This window comes from Saccostrea echinata, unplaced genomic scaffold (genome assembly GCF_033153115.1).
Source record: "Saccostrea echinata isolate AGI-Se365-2 ecotype Australia unplaced genomic scaffold, CSIRO_AGI_Sech_v1 ptg000047l, whole genome shotgun sequence".
NCBI classification, from domain to species: domain Eukaryota; kingdom Metazoa; phylum Mollusca; class Bivalvia; order Ostreida; family Ostreidae; genus Saccostrea; species Saccostrea echinata.
The window spans coordinates 10,341,669-10,362,487 of record NW_026889796.1 but is presented as its reverse complement, the minus strand read 5'-3'; the positions used below and the strand labels follow the sequence as shown (position 1 = coordinate 10,362,487).

Sequence of the window (20,819 nt, the reverse complement as noted above, 5' to 3'; positions counted from 1 at the left end):
AACCGCCTTGAGAGATTCAATACTGTGTAACTGTATCAATAAAGTTTTAAAATACCTCAGTCAGATTTACAATTAAAAAAAAATAAAATCACTGGTATCAACTGACTGTCTATTACGCAGTAACCATCAATCATCAAACACGGAGACTCCAGAAAAAGATATGAAATTCTCGGACCTTCTTCAAAACCAATGGATCAATTTCAACCAAACTTACCACAGTACTGGGGCCGATTTTGTAACATGAGAAAATAATCTCTTGAGTGTAGAACGTATTTCGAATAAATGTTCATCTCACCCAGGTGTTGACTTTTTTAACAATAACCAGTATTTTTTTTGTCTTGTCTTCTTTCACTTTCTATTTTTCTTTTCGTTAAGAAATTCTGATTCTCTTTTGCTAATTACAGGGTGTGTATTTTCCCTTTAAAATGGCATGTGCTCGAAAAAGTAAATTTTTGAAGGTGCTTTATTTGTTGTGAATGTCTAAGCGAGAAAATGTCGAAAAAATGAATACATAACAATTTTGACAAAACATCGAATTTTGGCTCTGTTTGCTGAAAAAAATCTACTTCTTAAGGTTGCTGAAATAAACTCTACGTTTAACATCACCTATAAACTTCAAAACCTACGACAGAGGGAGAAAAAAATTAAAAATTTCAAACAAATGAGTATTAATTCATCTACATGGATTAAAATACTGTTGATATTTGTACATCATGTAGGCACCCTGTTTAATGATCATTTTCAGTAAATGATAAACTCAGCTCAAATATACCTCACAGAGAGCCCAAATGTTGTCTATCTCTACGGAATGCAGTTTTTAGGTGCTAAGGGGAAGGTCACGTGACTGAGCTAGGGTAAGGTCGTTTTCGACTAGGCTCCGTCTTTTTGACAATATTTGGCCTTTTTGAAGGCCTGTCTTTCGCCAAAAACGGTGATTATAGGTGCAAATTGTGTACCTAAGCTGTATATATGTTCATTTTCACTCTTTGAATTAATGTGGACTTTGCATTTTGTGTATTCACTATCGGCGAGTAAGTGTTCACTATTGTTTGTAAACTACTGACACGCTGTATTCGTATTGTTTACCTGTCCTGTATTGTGTTTTGTGTCCTGACTACTGAACATTTATATAATCGTGTGAACTATTTCAATATGTCCGGTGTTTATTAAAAACAAAAAAATTACAGAATACGTTATTATGCAAGCTCGTGTGTGTCCAGCTGGACCGGAGCCTATGGCATGTATACCCATCCGACAAATCAAGCAGACAACAGCTAGTATTACAAGGCATTGATCTAACAATCAGAATTTCAACGTCTATGACAAAAACCCCTTTCTGCTTGCACCCCAAAGAGACCAGATAATCTCCTCAAGGTAACAGATCTATGTTAAATAGTGATGTGGAAAACATGTTAACAAAGCTGGGTGCCAAGCTTAAACAGGTCTGGTACAATCACTAGATTTAGCTACGTACTAGCTTGAATTACTTACATAGCTTTATTTACCTACCTGAAGTAGCTTTATTTAGCTACTAAATCAAACTTATTTCTTAAATTAGCATTTTTCTCAGGAAGTGCAGAAAATTGCACTTTGACGCAGGGATAATTTCCTACTTGAAGTCATCTGAAAACAATTCATGAAAAAATCACTCTTAGAGATGTGTTTCATTTTCTGCGCATTTGCAATCAAAGTTCTAAAAGTTTTGGGGCTATATACAACAGTTAATTTGTGGCCAAACAGTTACATTCAGAATGGAATAACAAAAAGCGACCAGTTTTGTTTAACATGAGCACAAGATGAAGTAACCATACTTATCCACGCCTCACCGCACACAAGGTGGTGTACAGTTACTCAAACAATGGAAATACATCTTTTCTTTAAAAGTGTTCAAACGCAGCAATGTTTAATTAAATAATCCCTAGTATAATTATTAGTAGACATTTACTTGCGACTTTTTGTCTTTTTAAAATAAAATGCAAAATTGTGAAAAGTTGCCTTGAAATAGCTAAATAAAGTTACCTGAAGTAGGTAAATAAAGCTACGGTAGGTAATTCTAGCTACGTAGCTAAATGTACTGATTGTACTGGACCTGTTAAAAGCGCGGTTGAGTTTGAGAGAATCCGCAACCCCATTACCGGTCAGTTGATGTCGGTTCTCGATGGGAAAAGGATCGTTTACGTAGAACCACTAGGCCTACCTGACAAAAAATTCCTCCCTCGGAAAAGCTATTGCTGTGGTCAACAGTGTAGCATCTATCATTTTGGGCAACCTAATTAAGTAAGCCAAAAGAAATGAAGTATTTGCTGGAGTGATCAACATTTCACACACGAGTGCAAAGAGGGGCCCAAATGTAAGGTTTGCCTACAGGCCGGAGGATGAAGATTGTCCTATATATCATAAACAACACCCTCATTCTGTTTCAATGTTTAGTGGAAATGAGAACCATGAAGACGGTAGAAAAATTTTGGTTAATATTAAAATTAATGATTCAGTATATACTATTGTAAATGTATATGCGCCAAATAAACGAAAATTGTCGCTCAGACTCTTTTAAAAAAAACTACAGAAAGTGGATATGCCAATTCTCTCTTAATGATCAAAATATAATTTTAGCAGGAGATTTTAATACTACTTTAACCAAAGAAGATAGACACTGTTCACAACAAGCTATAAGTGATAAAAGCTCCAAACATTTGGCAGATTTACTGAAATATTTAAATTTTACTTATCTCTGGAAAATAACTACACCAAATAAATGTGGTTTTACGTGGTGTGAATGATAAGGAAATCCAAAGAGTCGCATGTACTTTGTTTTTATATCAAAACTTTTCGAATTGGAAATAGCTGATATTCTTACTAAAAAGGCACCAAGTATACAGAACAACAAATTTTCGGATCATTTGGCTATAAGATATGATTTTATACTTGCTGGAGAAAAAAGAGGACGAGGATACTGGAAATTATATACTTCTTTATTAACAGATCCAAGTTCAAGTTCAGTTTATTCACCCAAACCAAAATATTGGTGCATGGGGTACATTAATAATATATATACATTATATACTGGTCAGAGGAACATGTACAACAAAACAAAAAAACATGACAGAAGATTGAAAAAATAAATAACTAAAAGAGGGGAGAATATATATATATATATATATATATATATATATATATATATATATATATATATATATATATATATATATATATATATATATATATCCAGGCACAGGGGCTTGCTCCCGGCGTGTAATAATTATTTATTTAAAAAAATCATATACGGTAATATTAAAAATAAATAATTATTACACGCCGGGAGCAAGCCCCCTGTGATCCAAGCTATATAACCAAACTTAGAGAACTGATAAAAGAAAAAAAGGAGGAAATTAATAATATTTTAGATGATCAATTAAAATGGGAAAAATTAAATACAATTGTTGAAATGTTTTCAATACATTTTTCGTAACATAAAGTTTTGAAACGAAACAACGTATAAAGTCCATAGAGGAAGAAATAAAAAAAAAATTAGAAATAATAAATTCCAGCACTACTGATATGAAAAGAAAAACAACTGGAGGCAGAGAGACTTGATATATATAATAACGTTACAAAAGGTGCATTTATACGACCAAAATCAAATTGGATTGAAAAAGGCGAAAAGAACACGCCTTGTTTTCTAAGATTAGAATGACAAACACAAGCAACAAACGTGATACATGAAATAAAAACTGAAAATAAATATTTAATCAAACCGGCGATATAATGAATAAATTATGTGAATTCTATGAAAATCTGTATGCAAGTAAAAATATTTCTGAAAATGTTATAAATGAATATTTAAATGATATTAAGAGTACTTCATTATATCAAATCAAAAAAGACAACTTTGCGACGAATTTCCTACCCTCACAGAATGTGAACAGGCTATAAAACAAATGAAAAACAAGCATTCTGAGAGTATTGCATTAGCAATACTAGTCCCCTACCGGCAAGTGTAATCTGGTTCCCGTTTAGAATTGAAATGCCATAATTCCGTCAAAAATCAATGAAGCGGGACTAAATGCAAACTTGATCTATAACTAATCAAGGTAAAGTCACATATCAAAAATCAGCTCAATATCTGCAAGCGTTTAGGAAAAAAGTGCGGAAAACCAAGTGGGACAGATTGACAGACAGACAGACAGACAGACGGACGGACAGACTCAGAGGAAACCTATAGTCCCCTCCGGTTTCACCGGTAGGGGACTAATAACACAAATCCCCTGACTCAGATGGATTACCCGTTGAAGTTTATCAAATATTTTGGAATGATATAAAAGATTATTATTAGTCCCCTACCGGTGAAACCGGAGGGGACTATAGGTTTCCTCTGAGTCCGTCCGTCTGTCTAGCTGTCCGTCTGTCTAGCTGTCCCTCTGTCTGTCAGTCTGTCCCACTTGGTTTTCCGCACTTTTTTTTCTAACGCTTGCAGATATTGAGCTGACTTTTGGTATGTGAGTGTATCTTGATGAGTTTTAGATCAAGTTTGCATTTCGTTCCGCTTCAATGATTCTTGACGGAATTACGACCTTTTCAATTTTTCAGGGTTTTCCGCAATTTTTTTCTGAACGCTTGCAGATTTTGAGCTGATTTTTGGTATGTGACTTTACCTTGATGAGTTTTAGATCAAGTTTGCATTTCGTTCCACTTCATTGATTTTTGACGGAATTATGGCATTTTCATTTTTTTCAATTTTTAACGGGAACCATATTACACTTGCCGGTAGGGGACTAGTATTGCTAATGCAATACTCTCAGAATGCTTGATATAATTCACTAAAACAGACTTCCGAAAAAAATAAAATGCCCTTTACACAAAGATTATCAATAATTTCTTTTGATTTACAAAAAGGCGAAAAACTGACCTACGTAAATATAGACCCATCAGCCTAACAAATTGTGATTATAAAATACTCGCTTTTGTTTTTGCAAAAAGATTACAAAAGGTTATAGATAAGCTCATCAGTAAAGATCAAACAGCATTGATTTATTGGCACGAATGCACGACTTCTGTTCGATATATTTGAATACTGTGAATCCACTAATAAAGATGGTATTCTGTTATTTTTAGACTTTCAAAAACTAGGACTTTCTATTTAAAACTTTAGAAAAATTTAATTTTGGACAACAGTTCCTTAAATGGATAAAAATTCTATGAAAATCCAGTCTTTCGCATTAAAAATAATGGTTGGATCTCTAAACCATGCTCAATGAAAAAAGGGAATCATACAAGGATGCCCGATTTCAGCAATTATTTTTCTTTTCATTGTAGAAATTATGTCATTAAAGATTAAGTCATCTAAAAATATAAAAGGTTTCACGAATGAATTTATGGACACAGAGATAAAACTTTTACAACATGCAGACGATGCATCCTTGCCATTACTAAATGAAACATCGATTGAAAACACTATAAGTTTAATAAAATATTTCAGTCAAGCATCAGGCATGCAATTGAACATTAAAAAAAAACAGAGGCGATCTTACTTGGACCTTTTAAAAACAGAGATAAAACCTTGTTTGAGGTCAAAATTACAAATGAGCCAGTTAGGTGTTTAGAAATTTTTATAGGCCACGACCGTGAAAAGTGCTACGAAAAAATTGGAAAGATAAGGTTAACAAATGTTAACAAATTAGGGAAAAAAACTTACAATGTGGAAAAATAGAAAACTTACTCTCTTTGGCAAATGTACTATTATAAATACCCTTGCTCTTACACAGCTGTATTATAGTGCCACAATACTGAATTATCCTAATGATGAAACTTTGAAGACCATTCAAAAAATTAATTTGTAATTTTCTTTGGGGAAAACGGGATAGAATTAAAAGAAATACTTTAATTGGTAACATCAACGAGGGCGGAATTGGAATTGTCGATGTGGAAAGTAAAAAAAGCATTTAAAGCTATACGTGGATAAAGCGGTTAATAAGCAATGATTCTACGATTAAAACTTTAATTTTTTCAATCACTAGACCTTAAACATCTACTAAAGACTAGCAGCACAAAATTCAAGATCTGCAAAATGCCTTTAAAAAACTACCAACGGAGATGGGTGAAGAAGGCGTGCAGAATGCCTATAGCTTTAGATCTGTAAAAATCTTATTCAATTCGTGAATTTAGTATTTAGAGCAAAGTTTTCATTATTGAAATTTATGGAATTATGATAAAGAAAACGTTTTTGAGGAAAATTTTTTCGGCAAAAATTATTCTGTTATTAAAAAAATTATGTGGTATTCGTGGGGATCGAACCCTAGCAATAAAATTCCTGAGTATCATTTTCCTTTGAGACTAACGCGCTAACCACTACGCTACACAGCACCTGATGAACAGTGACATTTAAATCATGTTTGTGATATGACCCCTGACTTAATGGACTTCAAGTATTTCTCGGAAATATGCGAATGTTGTATCATAAAAGTATATTTTTAAGGTATAGTGGGTCTTTGCTCCATGTGTTTGTTACCCAATAAATGTATATTTTTCCGCAAACTTTGAGGATAAACTTAAAAAAAAATGGAGTAAAGACCAACTCATATCGAAAAATTGTGTTATAGTATGAGAAAATGATCCTTTTAGCCCTCTTTAATGTGTGCATGCTATTTAATAGACAAATAATTTCTATCTTTGTGAGATTTTTGCAAATTGAGAAGATTTTACATAAAGTATACTTAAATGTTAGACGAAATGTCAAAGAAAATTTAGTTATAATTGAGATTTAATTTTTCACCTTCATGTTTGTCGCACTATAGGCACTTCGCTCGCCTTGTTCACCCATCTTCTTTCTACTGTGAAGTTTTATGTGCTTTTAATGAATGTAAACAGAAAGAAAATATTTATACATCAGCGGATAAAGTGTGGTCACAGCCTATTTGGTTTAATGGCAACTTTCAACTTATAAAACGGTCCTTATTTTATTCAAATTGGACAACAGCAGGAATTTTATACGTAAAAGATCTTTTCGACCGCGAAGGGAAATTCCATGATATTGAACATTTCCTTAATGTACTAAAAAATAAGTCTAATTATTTATGTGAATACTAATTGCTGAAAAGAATTTTTAAACCTTTACAAAAGATTGTGGATACCAGTAAAAGCAAATATATCAACATAACAAATATAAATGTCTACTTTTTGCGAAACAAGGAGAAAACATCTTTATAGATAAGCTAAGTTGTAAAATGTTCTATATCGCTTTCATTGCTCAAAAATTTATTAAACCATACTCTGAAAATATATGGACTAAACTTTTGAATGTTAACTTTGAAGAACACAGAGCGCAAATCTATGCATAGAAAATTATACAACTTGTCAAAATTATGCAAAAACTGTAATGTACTAGAAGATATTAAAAATTTAATCTTTGACTGTGAAAATGTAAAACAAATATGGAATGCTGCGCGAATTATTAGTAATACAAATATTCAGTGGAAACATGTAATTGGTTATTGTTTGGTTGAAAATCAAAATACACAAATTCTTAACCTTTTGATATCATATGGGGCTTTTTTATATATACTAGATGAAATCCCGCGCAAGCGCGGGGAATTGAATTTATACCACTACCGACAGAAAAAATCCAATAATATATATATTATGTAAACATAAACATAATATACATAGTTTTTACTGACAGCCTACAGGCTTATAGCAGGAAGAAATACTTGTTCAAAATCCCGCATGAAGTAGAAGTACGTCTCCACTCCCACCTTTGTAAAACTTAAATAAAAATTTCATTAATTGACGTTTATTGTGAAACCTGTTATATACATGTACTATGTTATGGATATTGTATATACTGTGTTATGGATATTGTACTTCAGATGCTCTTATTTCATTTCCGTCAAGAAATGCACATTTTACTGAGAAATTGATTCATTTTTTTTTTTTTGGGGGGGGGGGGGGGGTAAAAATTCACAGGTACTTGGGTCTTGGTTTATAAATATGTATGTACCTTATTGAAATGTAAAAACTGTACCTTACCTCTCTTTTTTTTTACATATCAATAAGGTACATACATATTTATAATCCAAGACCCAAGTACCTGTGTAAAAATTAGCTTTTACATAACGCCCTATGAGTACACAGGCGGATTTAGAGGGGGCAGTCCCCCTCTCGTTTTGTGTCTAAAATCTATACTTATCAATTATACATAAAATTTAATAAATCAATTTTAGGGGGTTGTGCATGGGCCCCTACCCCAACTCCCTCCCCCTCCCCCTCCCCCTATCAAGATTCCTGGATCCGCCACTGGAATAGGCCGAGTATTTGATACAAAAGACTATATTCAGAAAAAAACTTAAATGTATTGATTAAAGCACAGAATTTTACAGCATAATTGTATTTGAACAATGCTTTATTCATTAATTTTTTTATTACGAAGTACATATTGTACTTCGGGTTCGTTGCCATGATGCTCTCAGTGAGGAATATATATACAAATTTTACCGATAAATTTATCAGGAAAACCTACTAAATATATGTAATAGTCTTTCGATATATAAATATATTCACAACTTACAGTGTTGTCAATGATTTACCATTATTTCAATGACCATTCACACAAAAGCTTTTTTAATGTTAAAGCAGCTATTTTCTTTTTAACATCGGGCTCGATGCTATATGATGTTCTAGAAGCTTCCGTCAATATTACGATCGGTGAATGACGAAAATAATTTGCACATTTTCCTTTTTAATCGGTTATCACAACTTATTTCTTTTATATCATTTAAATCAAGTTTTGATTGAATAATTCTGTAATGACGTTTAATGAAATAAATAAACGATTGCTTGTTGTCAGTCTCATTAAAAATTGCCAGTAACTTAGATCCGCCAACCGGAAACGCCACCGTACTCATGTTTTTGCTATTTCATGGCTGTTTATAGAAAATAAAAGTAGACTTTTAATTTAATGTACGATACTTACAATGCAAGTGAAATCTAAATATAGTTTACGGACATCATCTTGTATCATGTGTATTCTTAGAGGAGTAAGTTAGAACTCTGGTGCACCCGTTTCGGAGTTTATTTGCAAAATTTATTAATTTATAAGTATAGATAAAGTTAAAATGAAATTATGGTTTGATGATAATTTAGAAACATATACAGAGGTTAAAATATATGTTAAAAACAATTTATTGTATTACCATGAAATCTATAGAAAAATAGAAAATAGATTAAATATGAAAGTCTTCTGACGTTACGCGCGATGTTGATGCCATTTTATAATTCTAATACCTGACCTATTAAACTCATCGGTGATTTTAAAAAAATTATTCGCAATATGGGTGATTTTGGTATGAATGGATAGGGTTTGAATTGAACTACCCGACTCCAGTCAGAAAATAACATTTAAATGAATTTTATGCAAAATATAAAATTTTACAGCGCAAATAAAAGGTATTTTAAGGGTGTAACGCGTTACATTTTTCAAGCAGGGATCGCGCATTTCTAATTTGAGGAAAACAGCACTAATAAGCTTGATGACAATGCAACTGAGGTAAAAGGCAAAGCTGACAATTTGCGATCAATGAGATACAATGCAGGCTTCAGCAATTTTCCTGCGTTTTGACTCCCTTGTGTTCCGACCCTCGTGTTATCACCTCTAGTATTCCGCGATTATGTTCTCCTACATCACTCCACTTATAAATTTTCATCCTTTCTTCCATGCAATGTTGTTCTTGCATGGTCACTCCAATGCTTTGTCGCACTGCTTCTCTGCTGTTATTCCTGTTCTTCAGCTCTTGCTGTAAGGATAAGGAAGCGAGTACTCCCGTCAGTACGCTATATAAACAAGTTCAAATCTTTCTTGTACAACTTTTATTTTTGGCAATTGAGGATCTACTTGTCAATGATTTTTTTTTTTTTACATGGGGGATCGATCCACGTTTGACTTGGGCAAAATAGTCAATCTTCGCCTGGTCTCACTCTCAGTTTTAAGTTTTGAAATATATGAGAAGCATTAATGATCGATATACTAGCTGAGGAGCATCAATGTTTCCTTCGGAATTTGTGACCAAATTCATGTAGATGTATATCGAGATTTACAGCAAACGAAAGATTGATGCAAAGATGGATGAAGATGTGGCAGAACAATAAACGCTATACGTACACATGATTTACGCCATTTTGTCACACTATTTTACAAGAACAGTAACGATCTAAGTGAGGCATGTCCTTATGTATACAATTTGAAGTATTCCCATATTTGTTAATTCGACTAATTTCTTGACCACTTACAATGAATTTGTCACCTTTTGCATTGTACTTCACGGTAGTTTCAAAAATGCCATCACCGGGTGTTGTTTGTAAAGTAATTTGATACAAAGCACTTCCATCTATAGCATCATTCGACTCCTTTGGTACTCTCCCATCTGTGTCAGCACTACCCAAATAACGTGCTATGTATGGGTTTGATTGTAAAACCAAAGAATTTTTGATAGATTTCAATGACAATTCTTGGCATTTGGCTCTAACAGTTGCAGTCAAGTTGTTCATAAATTTGACTATTGAATTAGCTGCTTTCTGTGTAATGAGATCATCTGAGGAAGTGACGTTCCATCCTAAGCATGCGCACCAATGAGGGGATATATCAGCATCGCTACAAGTACGATGTTTTGGTATTGGTCTGAAAAGACTCATTCCTCTTGGTAATTTCTCTGTTTTAGTTTCTTTCTTCTCAAATTTCATCATATCAAGGAATGTTTCATGTATATCAAATGGCGTAGTTAATCTACCTGAATTTTCCTTAAAAGCTTTAAACTCTAAAGGGTACTTCTCTGGAAACCATTTTGGAAACCGGAAGGAAAAATATGGCATTCTCTCCTCATATTTTCCTTGAATACTCTCCCTGATTTTGTGAAATCGAGCACCATGATCACTCATCAGAATTAAAACTGTGTTGTTAAGAAAGTTGTTCTTCAAATATTTAAGCATTTCCAAAAAATCATCGTCAGCCCACTTTAGTCTGCTTGTATCTTCATGACTGTACTCGCTATGAAAAGCAAAAATAAACTTCAATCGATTTCGATACATTTGAAATCCATGTTTGACCCAGTCCATCATAACTTTGTGCCTTGCCTCAGATCCCAGACAATAAGGTTTACTGTACTTTTCTATTGGTTTTGTTGACTGAGAATAGGGTCGCCAGTAATGATCCACAGGCTGTTTCTCAAACCCAAGCATTCTGTAGTGAAATGTGCCAATCCAGTGCATATCTTCTCCGTATTGTGTCATATAACCAGCCTTTTTAAACTCCTTCCAAATCCAAGGATGGTCATCGACTACTTTTGCTCCGGGTTTTCCACGGCGGGCTTCCGGAAGTTCGACTTCTGTTTGCCCCGTCAAAATCGGCAGCAGAGCCTGAGGTGTTCCGTCACCCACGATATTGTATCCCTTGAGAACAATACCTCCCAACTCTTCCGTGAAATACTTGTGAGTTTTTGGCAATACTCTTAACCATGTATTTCTAGACACGGAATCAAATCCATACATTAACACATTAAGAGGCATATAAAGTTTGTCGTACGAGGCTTTGTTAACTCTGGCGTGAACTGTTTTGTTATAAGAAACTGTTATATGTATATTGGAGTAATTGTATCCAGAGACCTCCGACTGACAAGTTATTTTGACAATATCAGCAGGTGCATTTACAATACCTTCACTAAAAGTTTGTCTGCTACCCACCATAAAATTATTCTCGTCCTTGCGGTAGATAGGAAAGTATTGACAAGAAATTTTACCATGCCTAGCTTTGGCCTTTTTGGTTATCCAGAATGTTCCATTGTCAACTTTTATCCAGTTCTTGGTTTCGTCACACTTCAAAGTACCGACATCACGAAAGAACTTCATAACGGCGGGATCATAAGGATCTAAGTATGGATGATTACAGAGCTGGCTACGGCTGAAAGACTGGTTTTTAAGGACACTGTTCAAAACTGCACTGTCGATAACTTTGTTCATATCCTTGACAGATATTTTTTCATTAGTTTTATGTATTTTTGCTTTTGTTTTAGATATTTTTGCATTTGTTTCAGATATTTTTGTACTTCTTTCGGGTATTTTTGCACTTCTTTCGGATATTTTTGCACTTCTTTTAGATATATTTACATTTCTCTCCCTTGATTCATTAAACTTAAATAACATCTGACTCTTGTCAAGAATTCTTTCTTTTGGAGGTTCTCGTTCAACAATCTCTTTTAATATCATCCAAAAACATATAATTGAAATTAAGATTATGAGCACTATTTTGGGACGTTGCCTCCATATTCGATTGTACTTCCAACGGCAGATTCTCATGGTATCCGTCGATGGCCAACAATAATGGAAAACCCGAAACTACACAAAAAAAATGATTTGAAACATTTAACCAGGTGTGAAATATGCCATATTTAGTGAAACTGGCAGCAACTAATGTAAAGCATTTACCTAGTAAGTGATTAAATGTAAAGGTCACAACATAGTATTTAGAAATAAAACATGTTAAACAAAGTTAAACAAAAATTAAACAATTTAAACCAGAGGAACTGTAGGCACTGAGCTCACAAAGTCATACCCACCGTCCATATGTTTATAATGGCAAAGTCCATATTTTGCTATGGGAAATCCGAAATAAGTGTCAGATCAAAAAGTAAAATAGGAGGTGCACAATGACACTATGTAACAAAGATTCTGTGAAAGTATCATTAATTTTTATTTAATGGTTTAGGAGGAGTTGCGGGTAAGAGATGGCTACCCCTCAATATTATTGAAAAATGGCAGCGTCTATGTTTTGCTACTGGAACCCCCCCCCCCCCCCAATACTTTAAAGATTATCACAACATAGTTACTAGATTCCGTCGTAAGAATGGAATATCGTCAGTGTATAAGCGTTTGCCTCTTAATGTACTTTTTGTGTGGATAAATTGGTTAAATTGTCACTCTATTCCTTTTAGTGCCTTTTTAAATCTCAAATAAATGGCTATTAGCGAATTTCATATTTTCAATGAAGAAACTTGTACAATGTAAGCAACACCAAGAATTGTTAAATTACGGAAATAACAAACGTAGATGTGACTAATAAAAGCTTAAGGTTATGTTAATTTTCTTCTTTTAAAACCAAGAAATGCAAAAGGATTTGTAGGGATTTTTTTCCTAAAAAAAAAAAAAAAAAAAAAAAAAAAAAAAAAAAAAAGGTAACCTATTGCTAACTGTTTTTGTCCGTCGGTCGGACATTCTCGAATCTCTTGAATGGCTGAACCAATTTTAACCAATTTTGGCATATAGCATTTATTGGTAAAAGGAAACAAAACTGCGAAATCCTTGGTCCCTACATCCTTGAGTGATGGGTCCAAAACTGTAAAAGATTATTGAAATCTTTCGAAGTCTTCTTCTTTACTCCTAGATAACTAACAGGCAAATTCTTGCCATGATTAAATAAATCATGAGCCCTTTACCAAAATTGTAAATTTCATTGACCTTCGGTTAATGGTTAAGGCTCCATGGTGTTGCTAAGTTGGTCATATATTGAAAATTAATGCATCATTCCTTATAAAATCCTCTTCCTCATAGGCATCAAACAGACAAACTGTTTGCCTAATGATGGTATCACACCGGTAATTGATCAAATGTAGTTCTACAGATAATGAAGAAATATTTTTTTATTGTGAGAAATTTTATATTTTCTCTTATTCTATTTTTGCATTTTTGGTATCTGTGATACTTTATGTACTTTGTAAAATATTAAAAGTTTTTGACAGGAACTATTTCTTTCAGGGCATAGAAGGCCACTTCCTGGGGTGCACACAAGATGTTTACAAACACATTGAAAACACGTGGTTTTGAGGGTATTCCTGTTTGCGGATGGAAAAAATCAGAAAATCCCGTATACTGTATATTCCTAAATATACGCGATTAATTAATTATCGCGTAATTCCGCGAGAAGCACCACTCGCGAAATAAAATTACTCGCTTTTATTTTTATGTTGTTGAAATCAATGTAAAGTATCTTGATGAACCGTCTACTCGCGAATTATTGTTCTCGCGATTTGACGCTTAAGAGCCATTTCGCGATAATAAGTACTCGCGAAAAAATAAGGAATCTACAGTACGTACATGTACCCTATTTTTTTGGTGTCAGCTGATGTGACTGGTAACATTTAACACTTCCTGCAAAATATTTTTTCATGAATTCGAATACTTGATATTTTTTTTTAAAGATTCTTTATTCTATATAGAATTATATAGCTGCAATAATGTAGCCCTCTCCGATTTTTTTAAATCTGATTTTTTCTGGAGAGGGCTACAATTCCACAGCATTTTCGTAATTGTGCAAATATATTTTTTTTAACTACGGACGACTTCTGATAAGAAGAATTTTTTTTCACTGTCAACAGCATAGTCCTTTAAACGCAAAAACCAGGTAAAATAAATCTGCCTGTTTACCAGTCGTTCTCCTCACAGGTGCTTGTGGACAGGACCCCCCCCCCTCCCCGAATATACACCCTTGGTCCAAGGATATTTTTGTTCGTCTTTTTCCATTTATTAATCTTCTAGTACACATTTACAATGTATATGAAAAATCCAAAAAAATATCGTAGAATTAACGTTTTATTAAAAAATCATACCCGTGGTATTATAAAATAGAAAAGGTAAGTCACTTCCATTTGTTAACAGTGGACCCCTCTTGGATATCGGGCCTAAAATATCATATACCTACTACACGTCACCAAAATGTGTCATTATATCTTGTTTCGGTAGATATTTTTGTCTTTAATCGTGCTATTTAATTGCCCAGGCATTCCACAGTAATCCAAATCATCGTCAAACGTGAAAAATGCTACAAGATTTGGAAATGTCAAAGTAGAAATTACGGAAGTGACGCAGAAACGACACCTAGCGGGTAACTCTCGAGTTCCGAATGTTACAGAATTAAGGGAAGAGCCAGAGGTCTACGAAAAAGTTCGGGAAAATTTCGATAAAGAAGTCTTGGTTCATAAATATGATCCTGTGTATCATGATTATGCTGAACTTCTGTTTTTCGATCCATTTTACTCGCGAGCAAATGCTAGTTTATTCAAAATCACCTCAAGCTTTCTCAACACGTCCCGGGAAGAATTTTCAAAATGGCGTGGGTGAAATATTGTTGACCAATCAGAGAAGAGTACGGAAGAGTTTTAAAATCTGACCAATCAAATTGTGTCATATATACGAAAATTACCGATGTTGAAATCGGAACAGTTAGAGAAAACATATTTACACGGTTTTAAATAGATAGAATGTTCTATCGTTAAAATGATAAATGTCCTACGGACCCGGTTTAACGAAAGAATGCGTTCCGTGTATTGTCAATGTAGCATAGAAAATACAGGAGATAACTTTAACTCAGTGCATTCACTATGAAAAATCCCGAGAGTTCCGAATGTCAACATGGTGTATAAATGTGAAACGAGTAAAAAACGTTGGTGAAAAAGTGTTGAATTCTTCCATTATATGGAAAATTTTTAGATGAAAGGAATTTACAGTCTTTATGATTAATTTGACTGTTATTTTCAATGCAACTTCATTAATTTTCTCCAAAATCGTTTCGGAGCGATTCTGCAATTTTCTGCTACATTACGGGTATATACTGTGGTGAGGGCCTGTCCCGAGACACAGTTAGATTATTCTAACTAGGTTTTAAATATCTTGAATCAAGTGAACAAACCTAAAATTATGTTACAAAAAAAAAACGATGTTCAATTTAATCGTCAGAATCATTCTTTTATTCCTTACGGAATTTACCGATTACGAAACATCGTTATTTGCGGTCGGTCATCATTTCCGCTGACAGCAGCCATTTTTGTATTCAAGTTGACCTGTGAAGTAGACCATAAAGTTCAAATATAATTATCAAAACAAGCGGGAGATACATAAGATAGTCTTTTTGACGGACAATTTAACTCATACGCACGGTACCAGAGATTGAAATAATGTTTAACAACTATCCTTTACACTAATTTCACAACATTTTCTATATTATTTTATGAAATTCTTTCGTTATAATTTCTTATTTATTTTCTTTTTAAAGCGGATAATAAAATAGTTCTATTCCATGTTATTGTAATACGTACTGAATTAAAAATAATGTATACGAAATTGATTTGTATAGTCAAGAAAACATCGTAGGTACTGTAATTAGTGGAACTCTCCATGTTTTTTTTTCTTTCTTTCTTTTTTTTTGTTGGGATGTGTTTACACGGGTAAATCATGTTATTTCTACAAGTAGTATAACATGTACTCGCCTATTGTTCGCCCCCACTGTTCAAACCATATAGCTACCTGTTTGTATGGAAGCAATATCTAAAGTTAGCACCGTTTTATTTACGTCAAATTCAGACATGTTGTATAGTTTTTGAAAGGGGCGGGGGGCAAAAAATTTTGACAACTTACCTTTAAAAATATTGTCCAAAACCCAATTTCATTGGGGGGTGGGGGTAAAATTCGAAATATATATATATATATATATATATATATATATATATATATATATATATATATATATATATATATATATATATATATATATATATATCAAATAATCGTATCTTACGCTTCTTGATAGATTTATACCAAAATAAATTCTATTGAGATTTGATTTTATGATGCAAACTAAAAAAGATTTTGAAATTATAATATTTAAAATTAATGGTTTGAAACGGCGATTAAAACTAAATTAAATTAAAAGCATCTAAAGCAAAATTTATTTAACTCATTTAATAATATATATTGAAAAGAAAATGATATAATGATCTAGCGAGTTTTCCTGTTTAAGAAAGAATGCTACTTACAGGTTCACGGAAATTTTATTTACCTGATCTTTAAGATATCTCCTCTGAAATATGACTTAAGTATGAAAAGATTGATATAAGTTTAAATCATTTTTTATGAATTTTGGGGGCTTTTTAAGGAGAAAATGAAAGATTGTTTTAATTGCAAACAAAATCCTTTATAGTTTAAAGTTTGCCCCAAATAAATGCATACATGTACTGTAATATAAATATTTAATAAAAAAAAAATGTCAAGAAAAATCAGATAAGCTTTTTTAAAATTTTGCTAAATAATTATTTATGAAAATAAAACACATTTTTTAAGCATTTTTTTTAAACTAATGGATAAAATCTTCAAGATTTTTACATTTCCCCTGAAAAAAAAAAATCATGTAAAACAATAAATATCTTTTATCAATCTTTCCGTGCTTAAATCATGTTTCAGAAGAGATGCCTTAAAGATCCAAAAATTATTGTTGCTGTAGAATTCTCCCTTTAAAAAATACAGGTAAAGCTATTTCATAAATGATTGTAGACTGTACCTGTACCCCTTAGAGGGCCCCTTAATTGAGTGTGATAATTAGATGTTGGTTTAGTCCAGTAGACGTTCGGGGAACACACCCGCCTGCAGTGGCCACCTGTGCTGTTGGCGATAGTTGTAAACACGCTGTAAAATTTTCAACACTAGAAGAAAGTCTGAAACTCTGAAACTTCAAAATTTACCGCGTGTTTACAACAGTAACTATCATGTACAGCACAGGTGTCCCCTTAGACATATCTATCCCTTTCCAAATGACAATTTCACACCTAGTAAAGACATGTTTAAAAAAATGAAGAAATATGAAATTGTTTAGATAACAAATTTAAACTACTGAAGTTTTCTGTTCTAAATATCAATTAAATGTAAATAGTATAAAAGCAACCTTTTATAGCCAAGTAGTCATGATAGTGGTCTTAATTAATAAAATCTGAGAAAAAATATTAATTTCAACAGACTTATTGCAAGGTCATTCTGTAAATTTTCCTAAGTTCAAAGAAATACAAATTTCAGTAAAAGAAAATACTAAGTCCAAATTAAATACAAAAAAAAACATACTAACTGTACAGTATCTTTTGGAAAAATTATTAAGTCCAAATTTAATACAAAAATAATACAGACTAACTGTAAGTAATTTTCAGTAAAATTACTAACTTCAATTTTAATACAAAAATAATACAGATTAACTGTACGTAATTTTCTTAAAAAAAAAAAAAAAATAAGCTACCTATTTTTTGGTGATACAAAAATAATATATTTTTTCTGTATTAATTTTAAACAATACGAAAATGATTGTATTAATAATATATAAAAAACATACTTTTATGAATTATTTTTTTTATACACACACACACATATATATATATATAACAAATGGTATATCAATATATAACAATCGTACCCTACCCTGGGCCTTGAACTATGAACCTTTAGACCATGCACTTTACAATTTTGGTTGGGGATAATTGCTTAAAATAATTATGTAATCATTCATTATGCTTGATTTCTAGGAGTAAAAAAAGATATTAGAAGATTGATGATTTTTAATGGTTTTGGCCCAAAAGTGACTAGGACCATGAAATTTAATTTTTGCTATATATCAAAATTGGCTGTGTCCAATAATTTTTGAGAAACTGAAAATGTTCGAAAGGTAACGAACGACTCCGACAAACCCGCAAAACAAATGACGAGAATAGATAGCAATATCATGCTTAATATCTGTTGCATGGGGTTCTGTAAAGAGACACAGTCCCAATTCAAAAATGACTCACCCCTCCCACTCTCCCACAAATTAAGGTAAACAATTCCCAAATGATAAGCAGATAGAATTTTTCAGTGGTTTTATTAAAAATCTCAATACTCAGATTGTAATAGTTGATAAAGATGTGAGTAGAGGATAAATCTGTATTTTTTACAGCAAAACTTAATACGTCATCAATATTTTTCCATCTTGCAACTTTTAAAAATTAAATTTTCCAATTAAAAGGGTACAGGACCCTATCCCCAAAAAGGTCATTGAACCCCTGAATAGGTCACCTAGAGACCAGAAGCCCTAAAAATTAGTAGATACCTGCCGAGGTCCTTGTAATACACAGAATTAGGCCCAGTGCTTCGATAATGATTCCTTTGACAGCAGCTGCGTATACCCCTAGTATGGTGATTGTTTGGTTCTCGATTCACCTGGTTCTCCTCGAGCCGTCAGCAGCTGGGTGATGTTTTATTAATGTAGTGAATACCAAATGTATATAATGTACATACCTATAAGAGAACTACATTGCCATAAAAAAAATACATTTTTTTTTACTTTAATGATGTCAATTCATATTATTATTCCATTTCTTTCAAAGTTAGTAATTTACCTTGCATTGTTGGTGCCTTCAGAAGATAACTGCATGTACATCCAGCTGTAATATATTGGTCATACATGAGAATAAATAAATAAATAAATAAACATCGGGAGTGTACATATATATTTTAATCAAGCAAAATAATTATACGAGGGTTGTTAAAAAAGTTCGCAGACAAGTTCTATTGTGAGCGCGCTATTCGCATGAAACCATTAAAACTCAGCAGATAAAAACTGTATGTATTTTCCAATAAATATGCAAAGGTTTGGTGTTTTTCGAAGATCAATGAGCTATATTATTTAGATAAAACATGCTTCACGGAGCATGCAACTTTTTTGAACGTTTACATTACATAGGCATTTTTTGGAAATTAAAAATTGCACTGTTGTAGTGCATAAGAATTTATGATAATTCACCTGTGTCAAAAATATTCGTGAAACATCGACGAAATTTTGAATTAAATCAGAAAAGATATGACTGTTTTATCGCCAATTATAGGCGACCAATGCATAAAAACACTGTCAAGAAAGGCAACGTAATTAAACGTCTTGAAGCACCGAGCTATTGGACAAACACCACCAAATGTTTTCCCATAGACTTCCATACAAAGTTTAGCCCCTGTCACTGATTCATATATTCAATTTTGGGCAAATGACTTTCTTGCCGTGAAAGTTCGAGATCTTGCAAAATAAAACATGCCAGAAAAAATATACCGTGCCGTTGCACTTTTACTTTCAAATTCCATTTGTTTACAACTAGGTGCGTTCAGCACCAAATGAAAATCTCTAACCAAAGTGCACCCCTCCCTTCAAATTTTTACCTGTAACTCCTACATATCTCAAAGAAGCCTAAGTCTTGATATGAGATTTTTATCACCTTTATTTCACTTGTCAAATACATAACAAGTCTTTTCTCTTAATGACCAATCATGTGCCGTGTAGCATTTTCTTCTCCGCACAACTTTGGGTGTCCAAAATGTCTGCGCCCATGTATAAGGTTATGTAGGTGTTTTTCCTATAGAGATATAGAAAACACTTGTAAAAAGTGGTCAATTTAGTACATTTAGAACACATATCCATCGGTTATCTCACCTCATGAATATAGGGACTGACAGTCCTAGCTGAAGTACACCACTGGCTGTTACATTTCACACCCCAGTCAATCAGACCTATACATGTGAAATAGAAAAAATGTCTATAAATTGAAGCATTTTTCCACTTTTCTTTCAAAATTTTGAAATAAAATGATTAATCTAGCACATGTTTTGCTTGTTTTTCTTATTATCTCTCATAATCTCTTAAGACAGATCATGTTAATCAATAAGGGTATCAGGTACCCGGTATAAATGAAAAATGAAAAAAATCAGCAGGTTTTTGTAAGAAAATGCTCAGTTATGGAAAGAGGAAAAGCTAATGTAGATTAAATAATCAATGAAAAGAAAGAGAATTGTGTTTGATTTAAAAGAACATTAGATTTAAAAAAAAAAAGTATATCAGGAATGGGTTGCTGGCATCAGAGAATCAAATACACCCCCACTGAAAATTTTGTAATTCTGAAGGGGGTGACCTACATTTTAGCCATTATTATAGGAAATTTCATGTAATAAATGTT

At 32.8% G+C, this 20,819-nt stretch overlaps 1 protein-coding gene across 1 annotated transcript; it reads right to left on the bottom strand.

The window, feature by feature from the left end:
- Nucleotides 1-8,999: 8,999 nt before the first annotated feature.
- On the bottom strand, nucleotides 9,000-19,005 carry LOC133202384 (uncharacterized). The gene is made up of 2 exons (XM_061338199.1): nucleotides 18,932-19,005; nucleotides 9,000-12,375 (listed from the first exon to the last, which is right to left on the bottom strand). The coding sequence occupies exon 2, from the start codon at nucleotides 12,334-12,336 to the stop codon at nucleotides 10,171-10,173; it is 2,166 nt and encodes a 721-aa protein (XP_061194183.1). The 5' UTR covers nucleotides 12,337-12,375; nucleotides 18,932-19,005; the 3' UTR covers nucleotides 9,000-10,170.
- Nucleotides 19,006-20,819: the final 1,814 nt, after the last annotated feature.

Bases quoted from the DNA above. Each gene is read 5' to 3' on its own strand.
- LOC133202384 (XM_061338199.1), bottom strand. From the start codon at position 12,336: ATGAGAATCTGCCGTTGGAAGTACAATCGAATATGGAGGCAACGTCCC.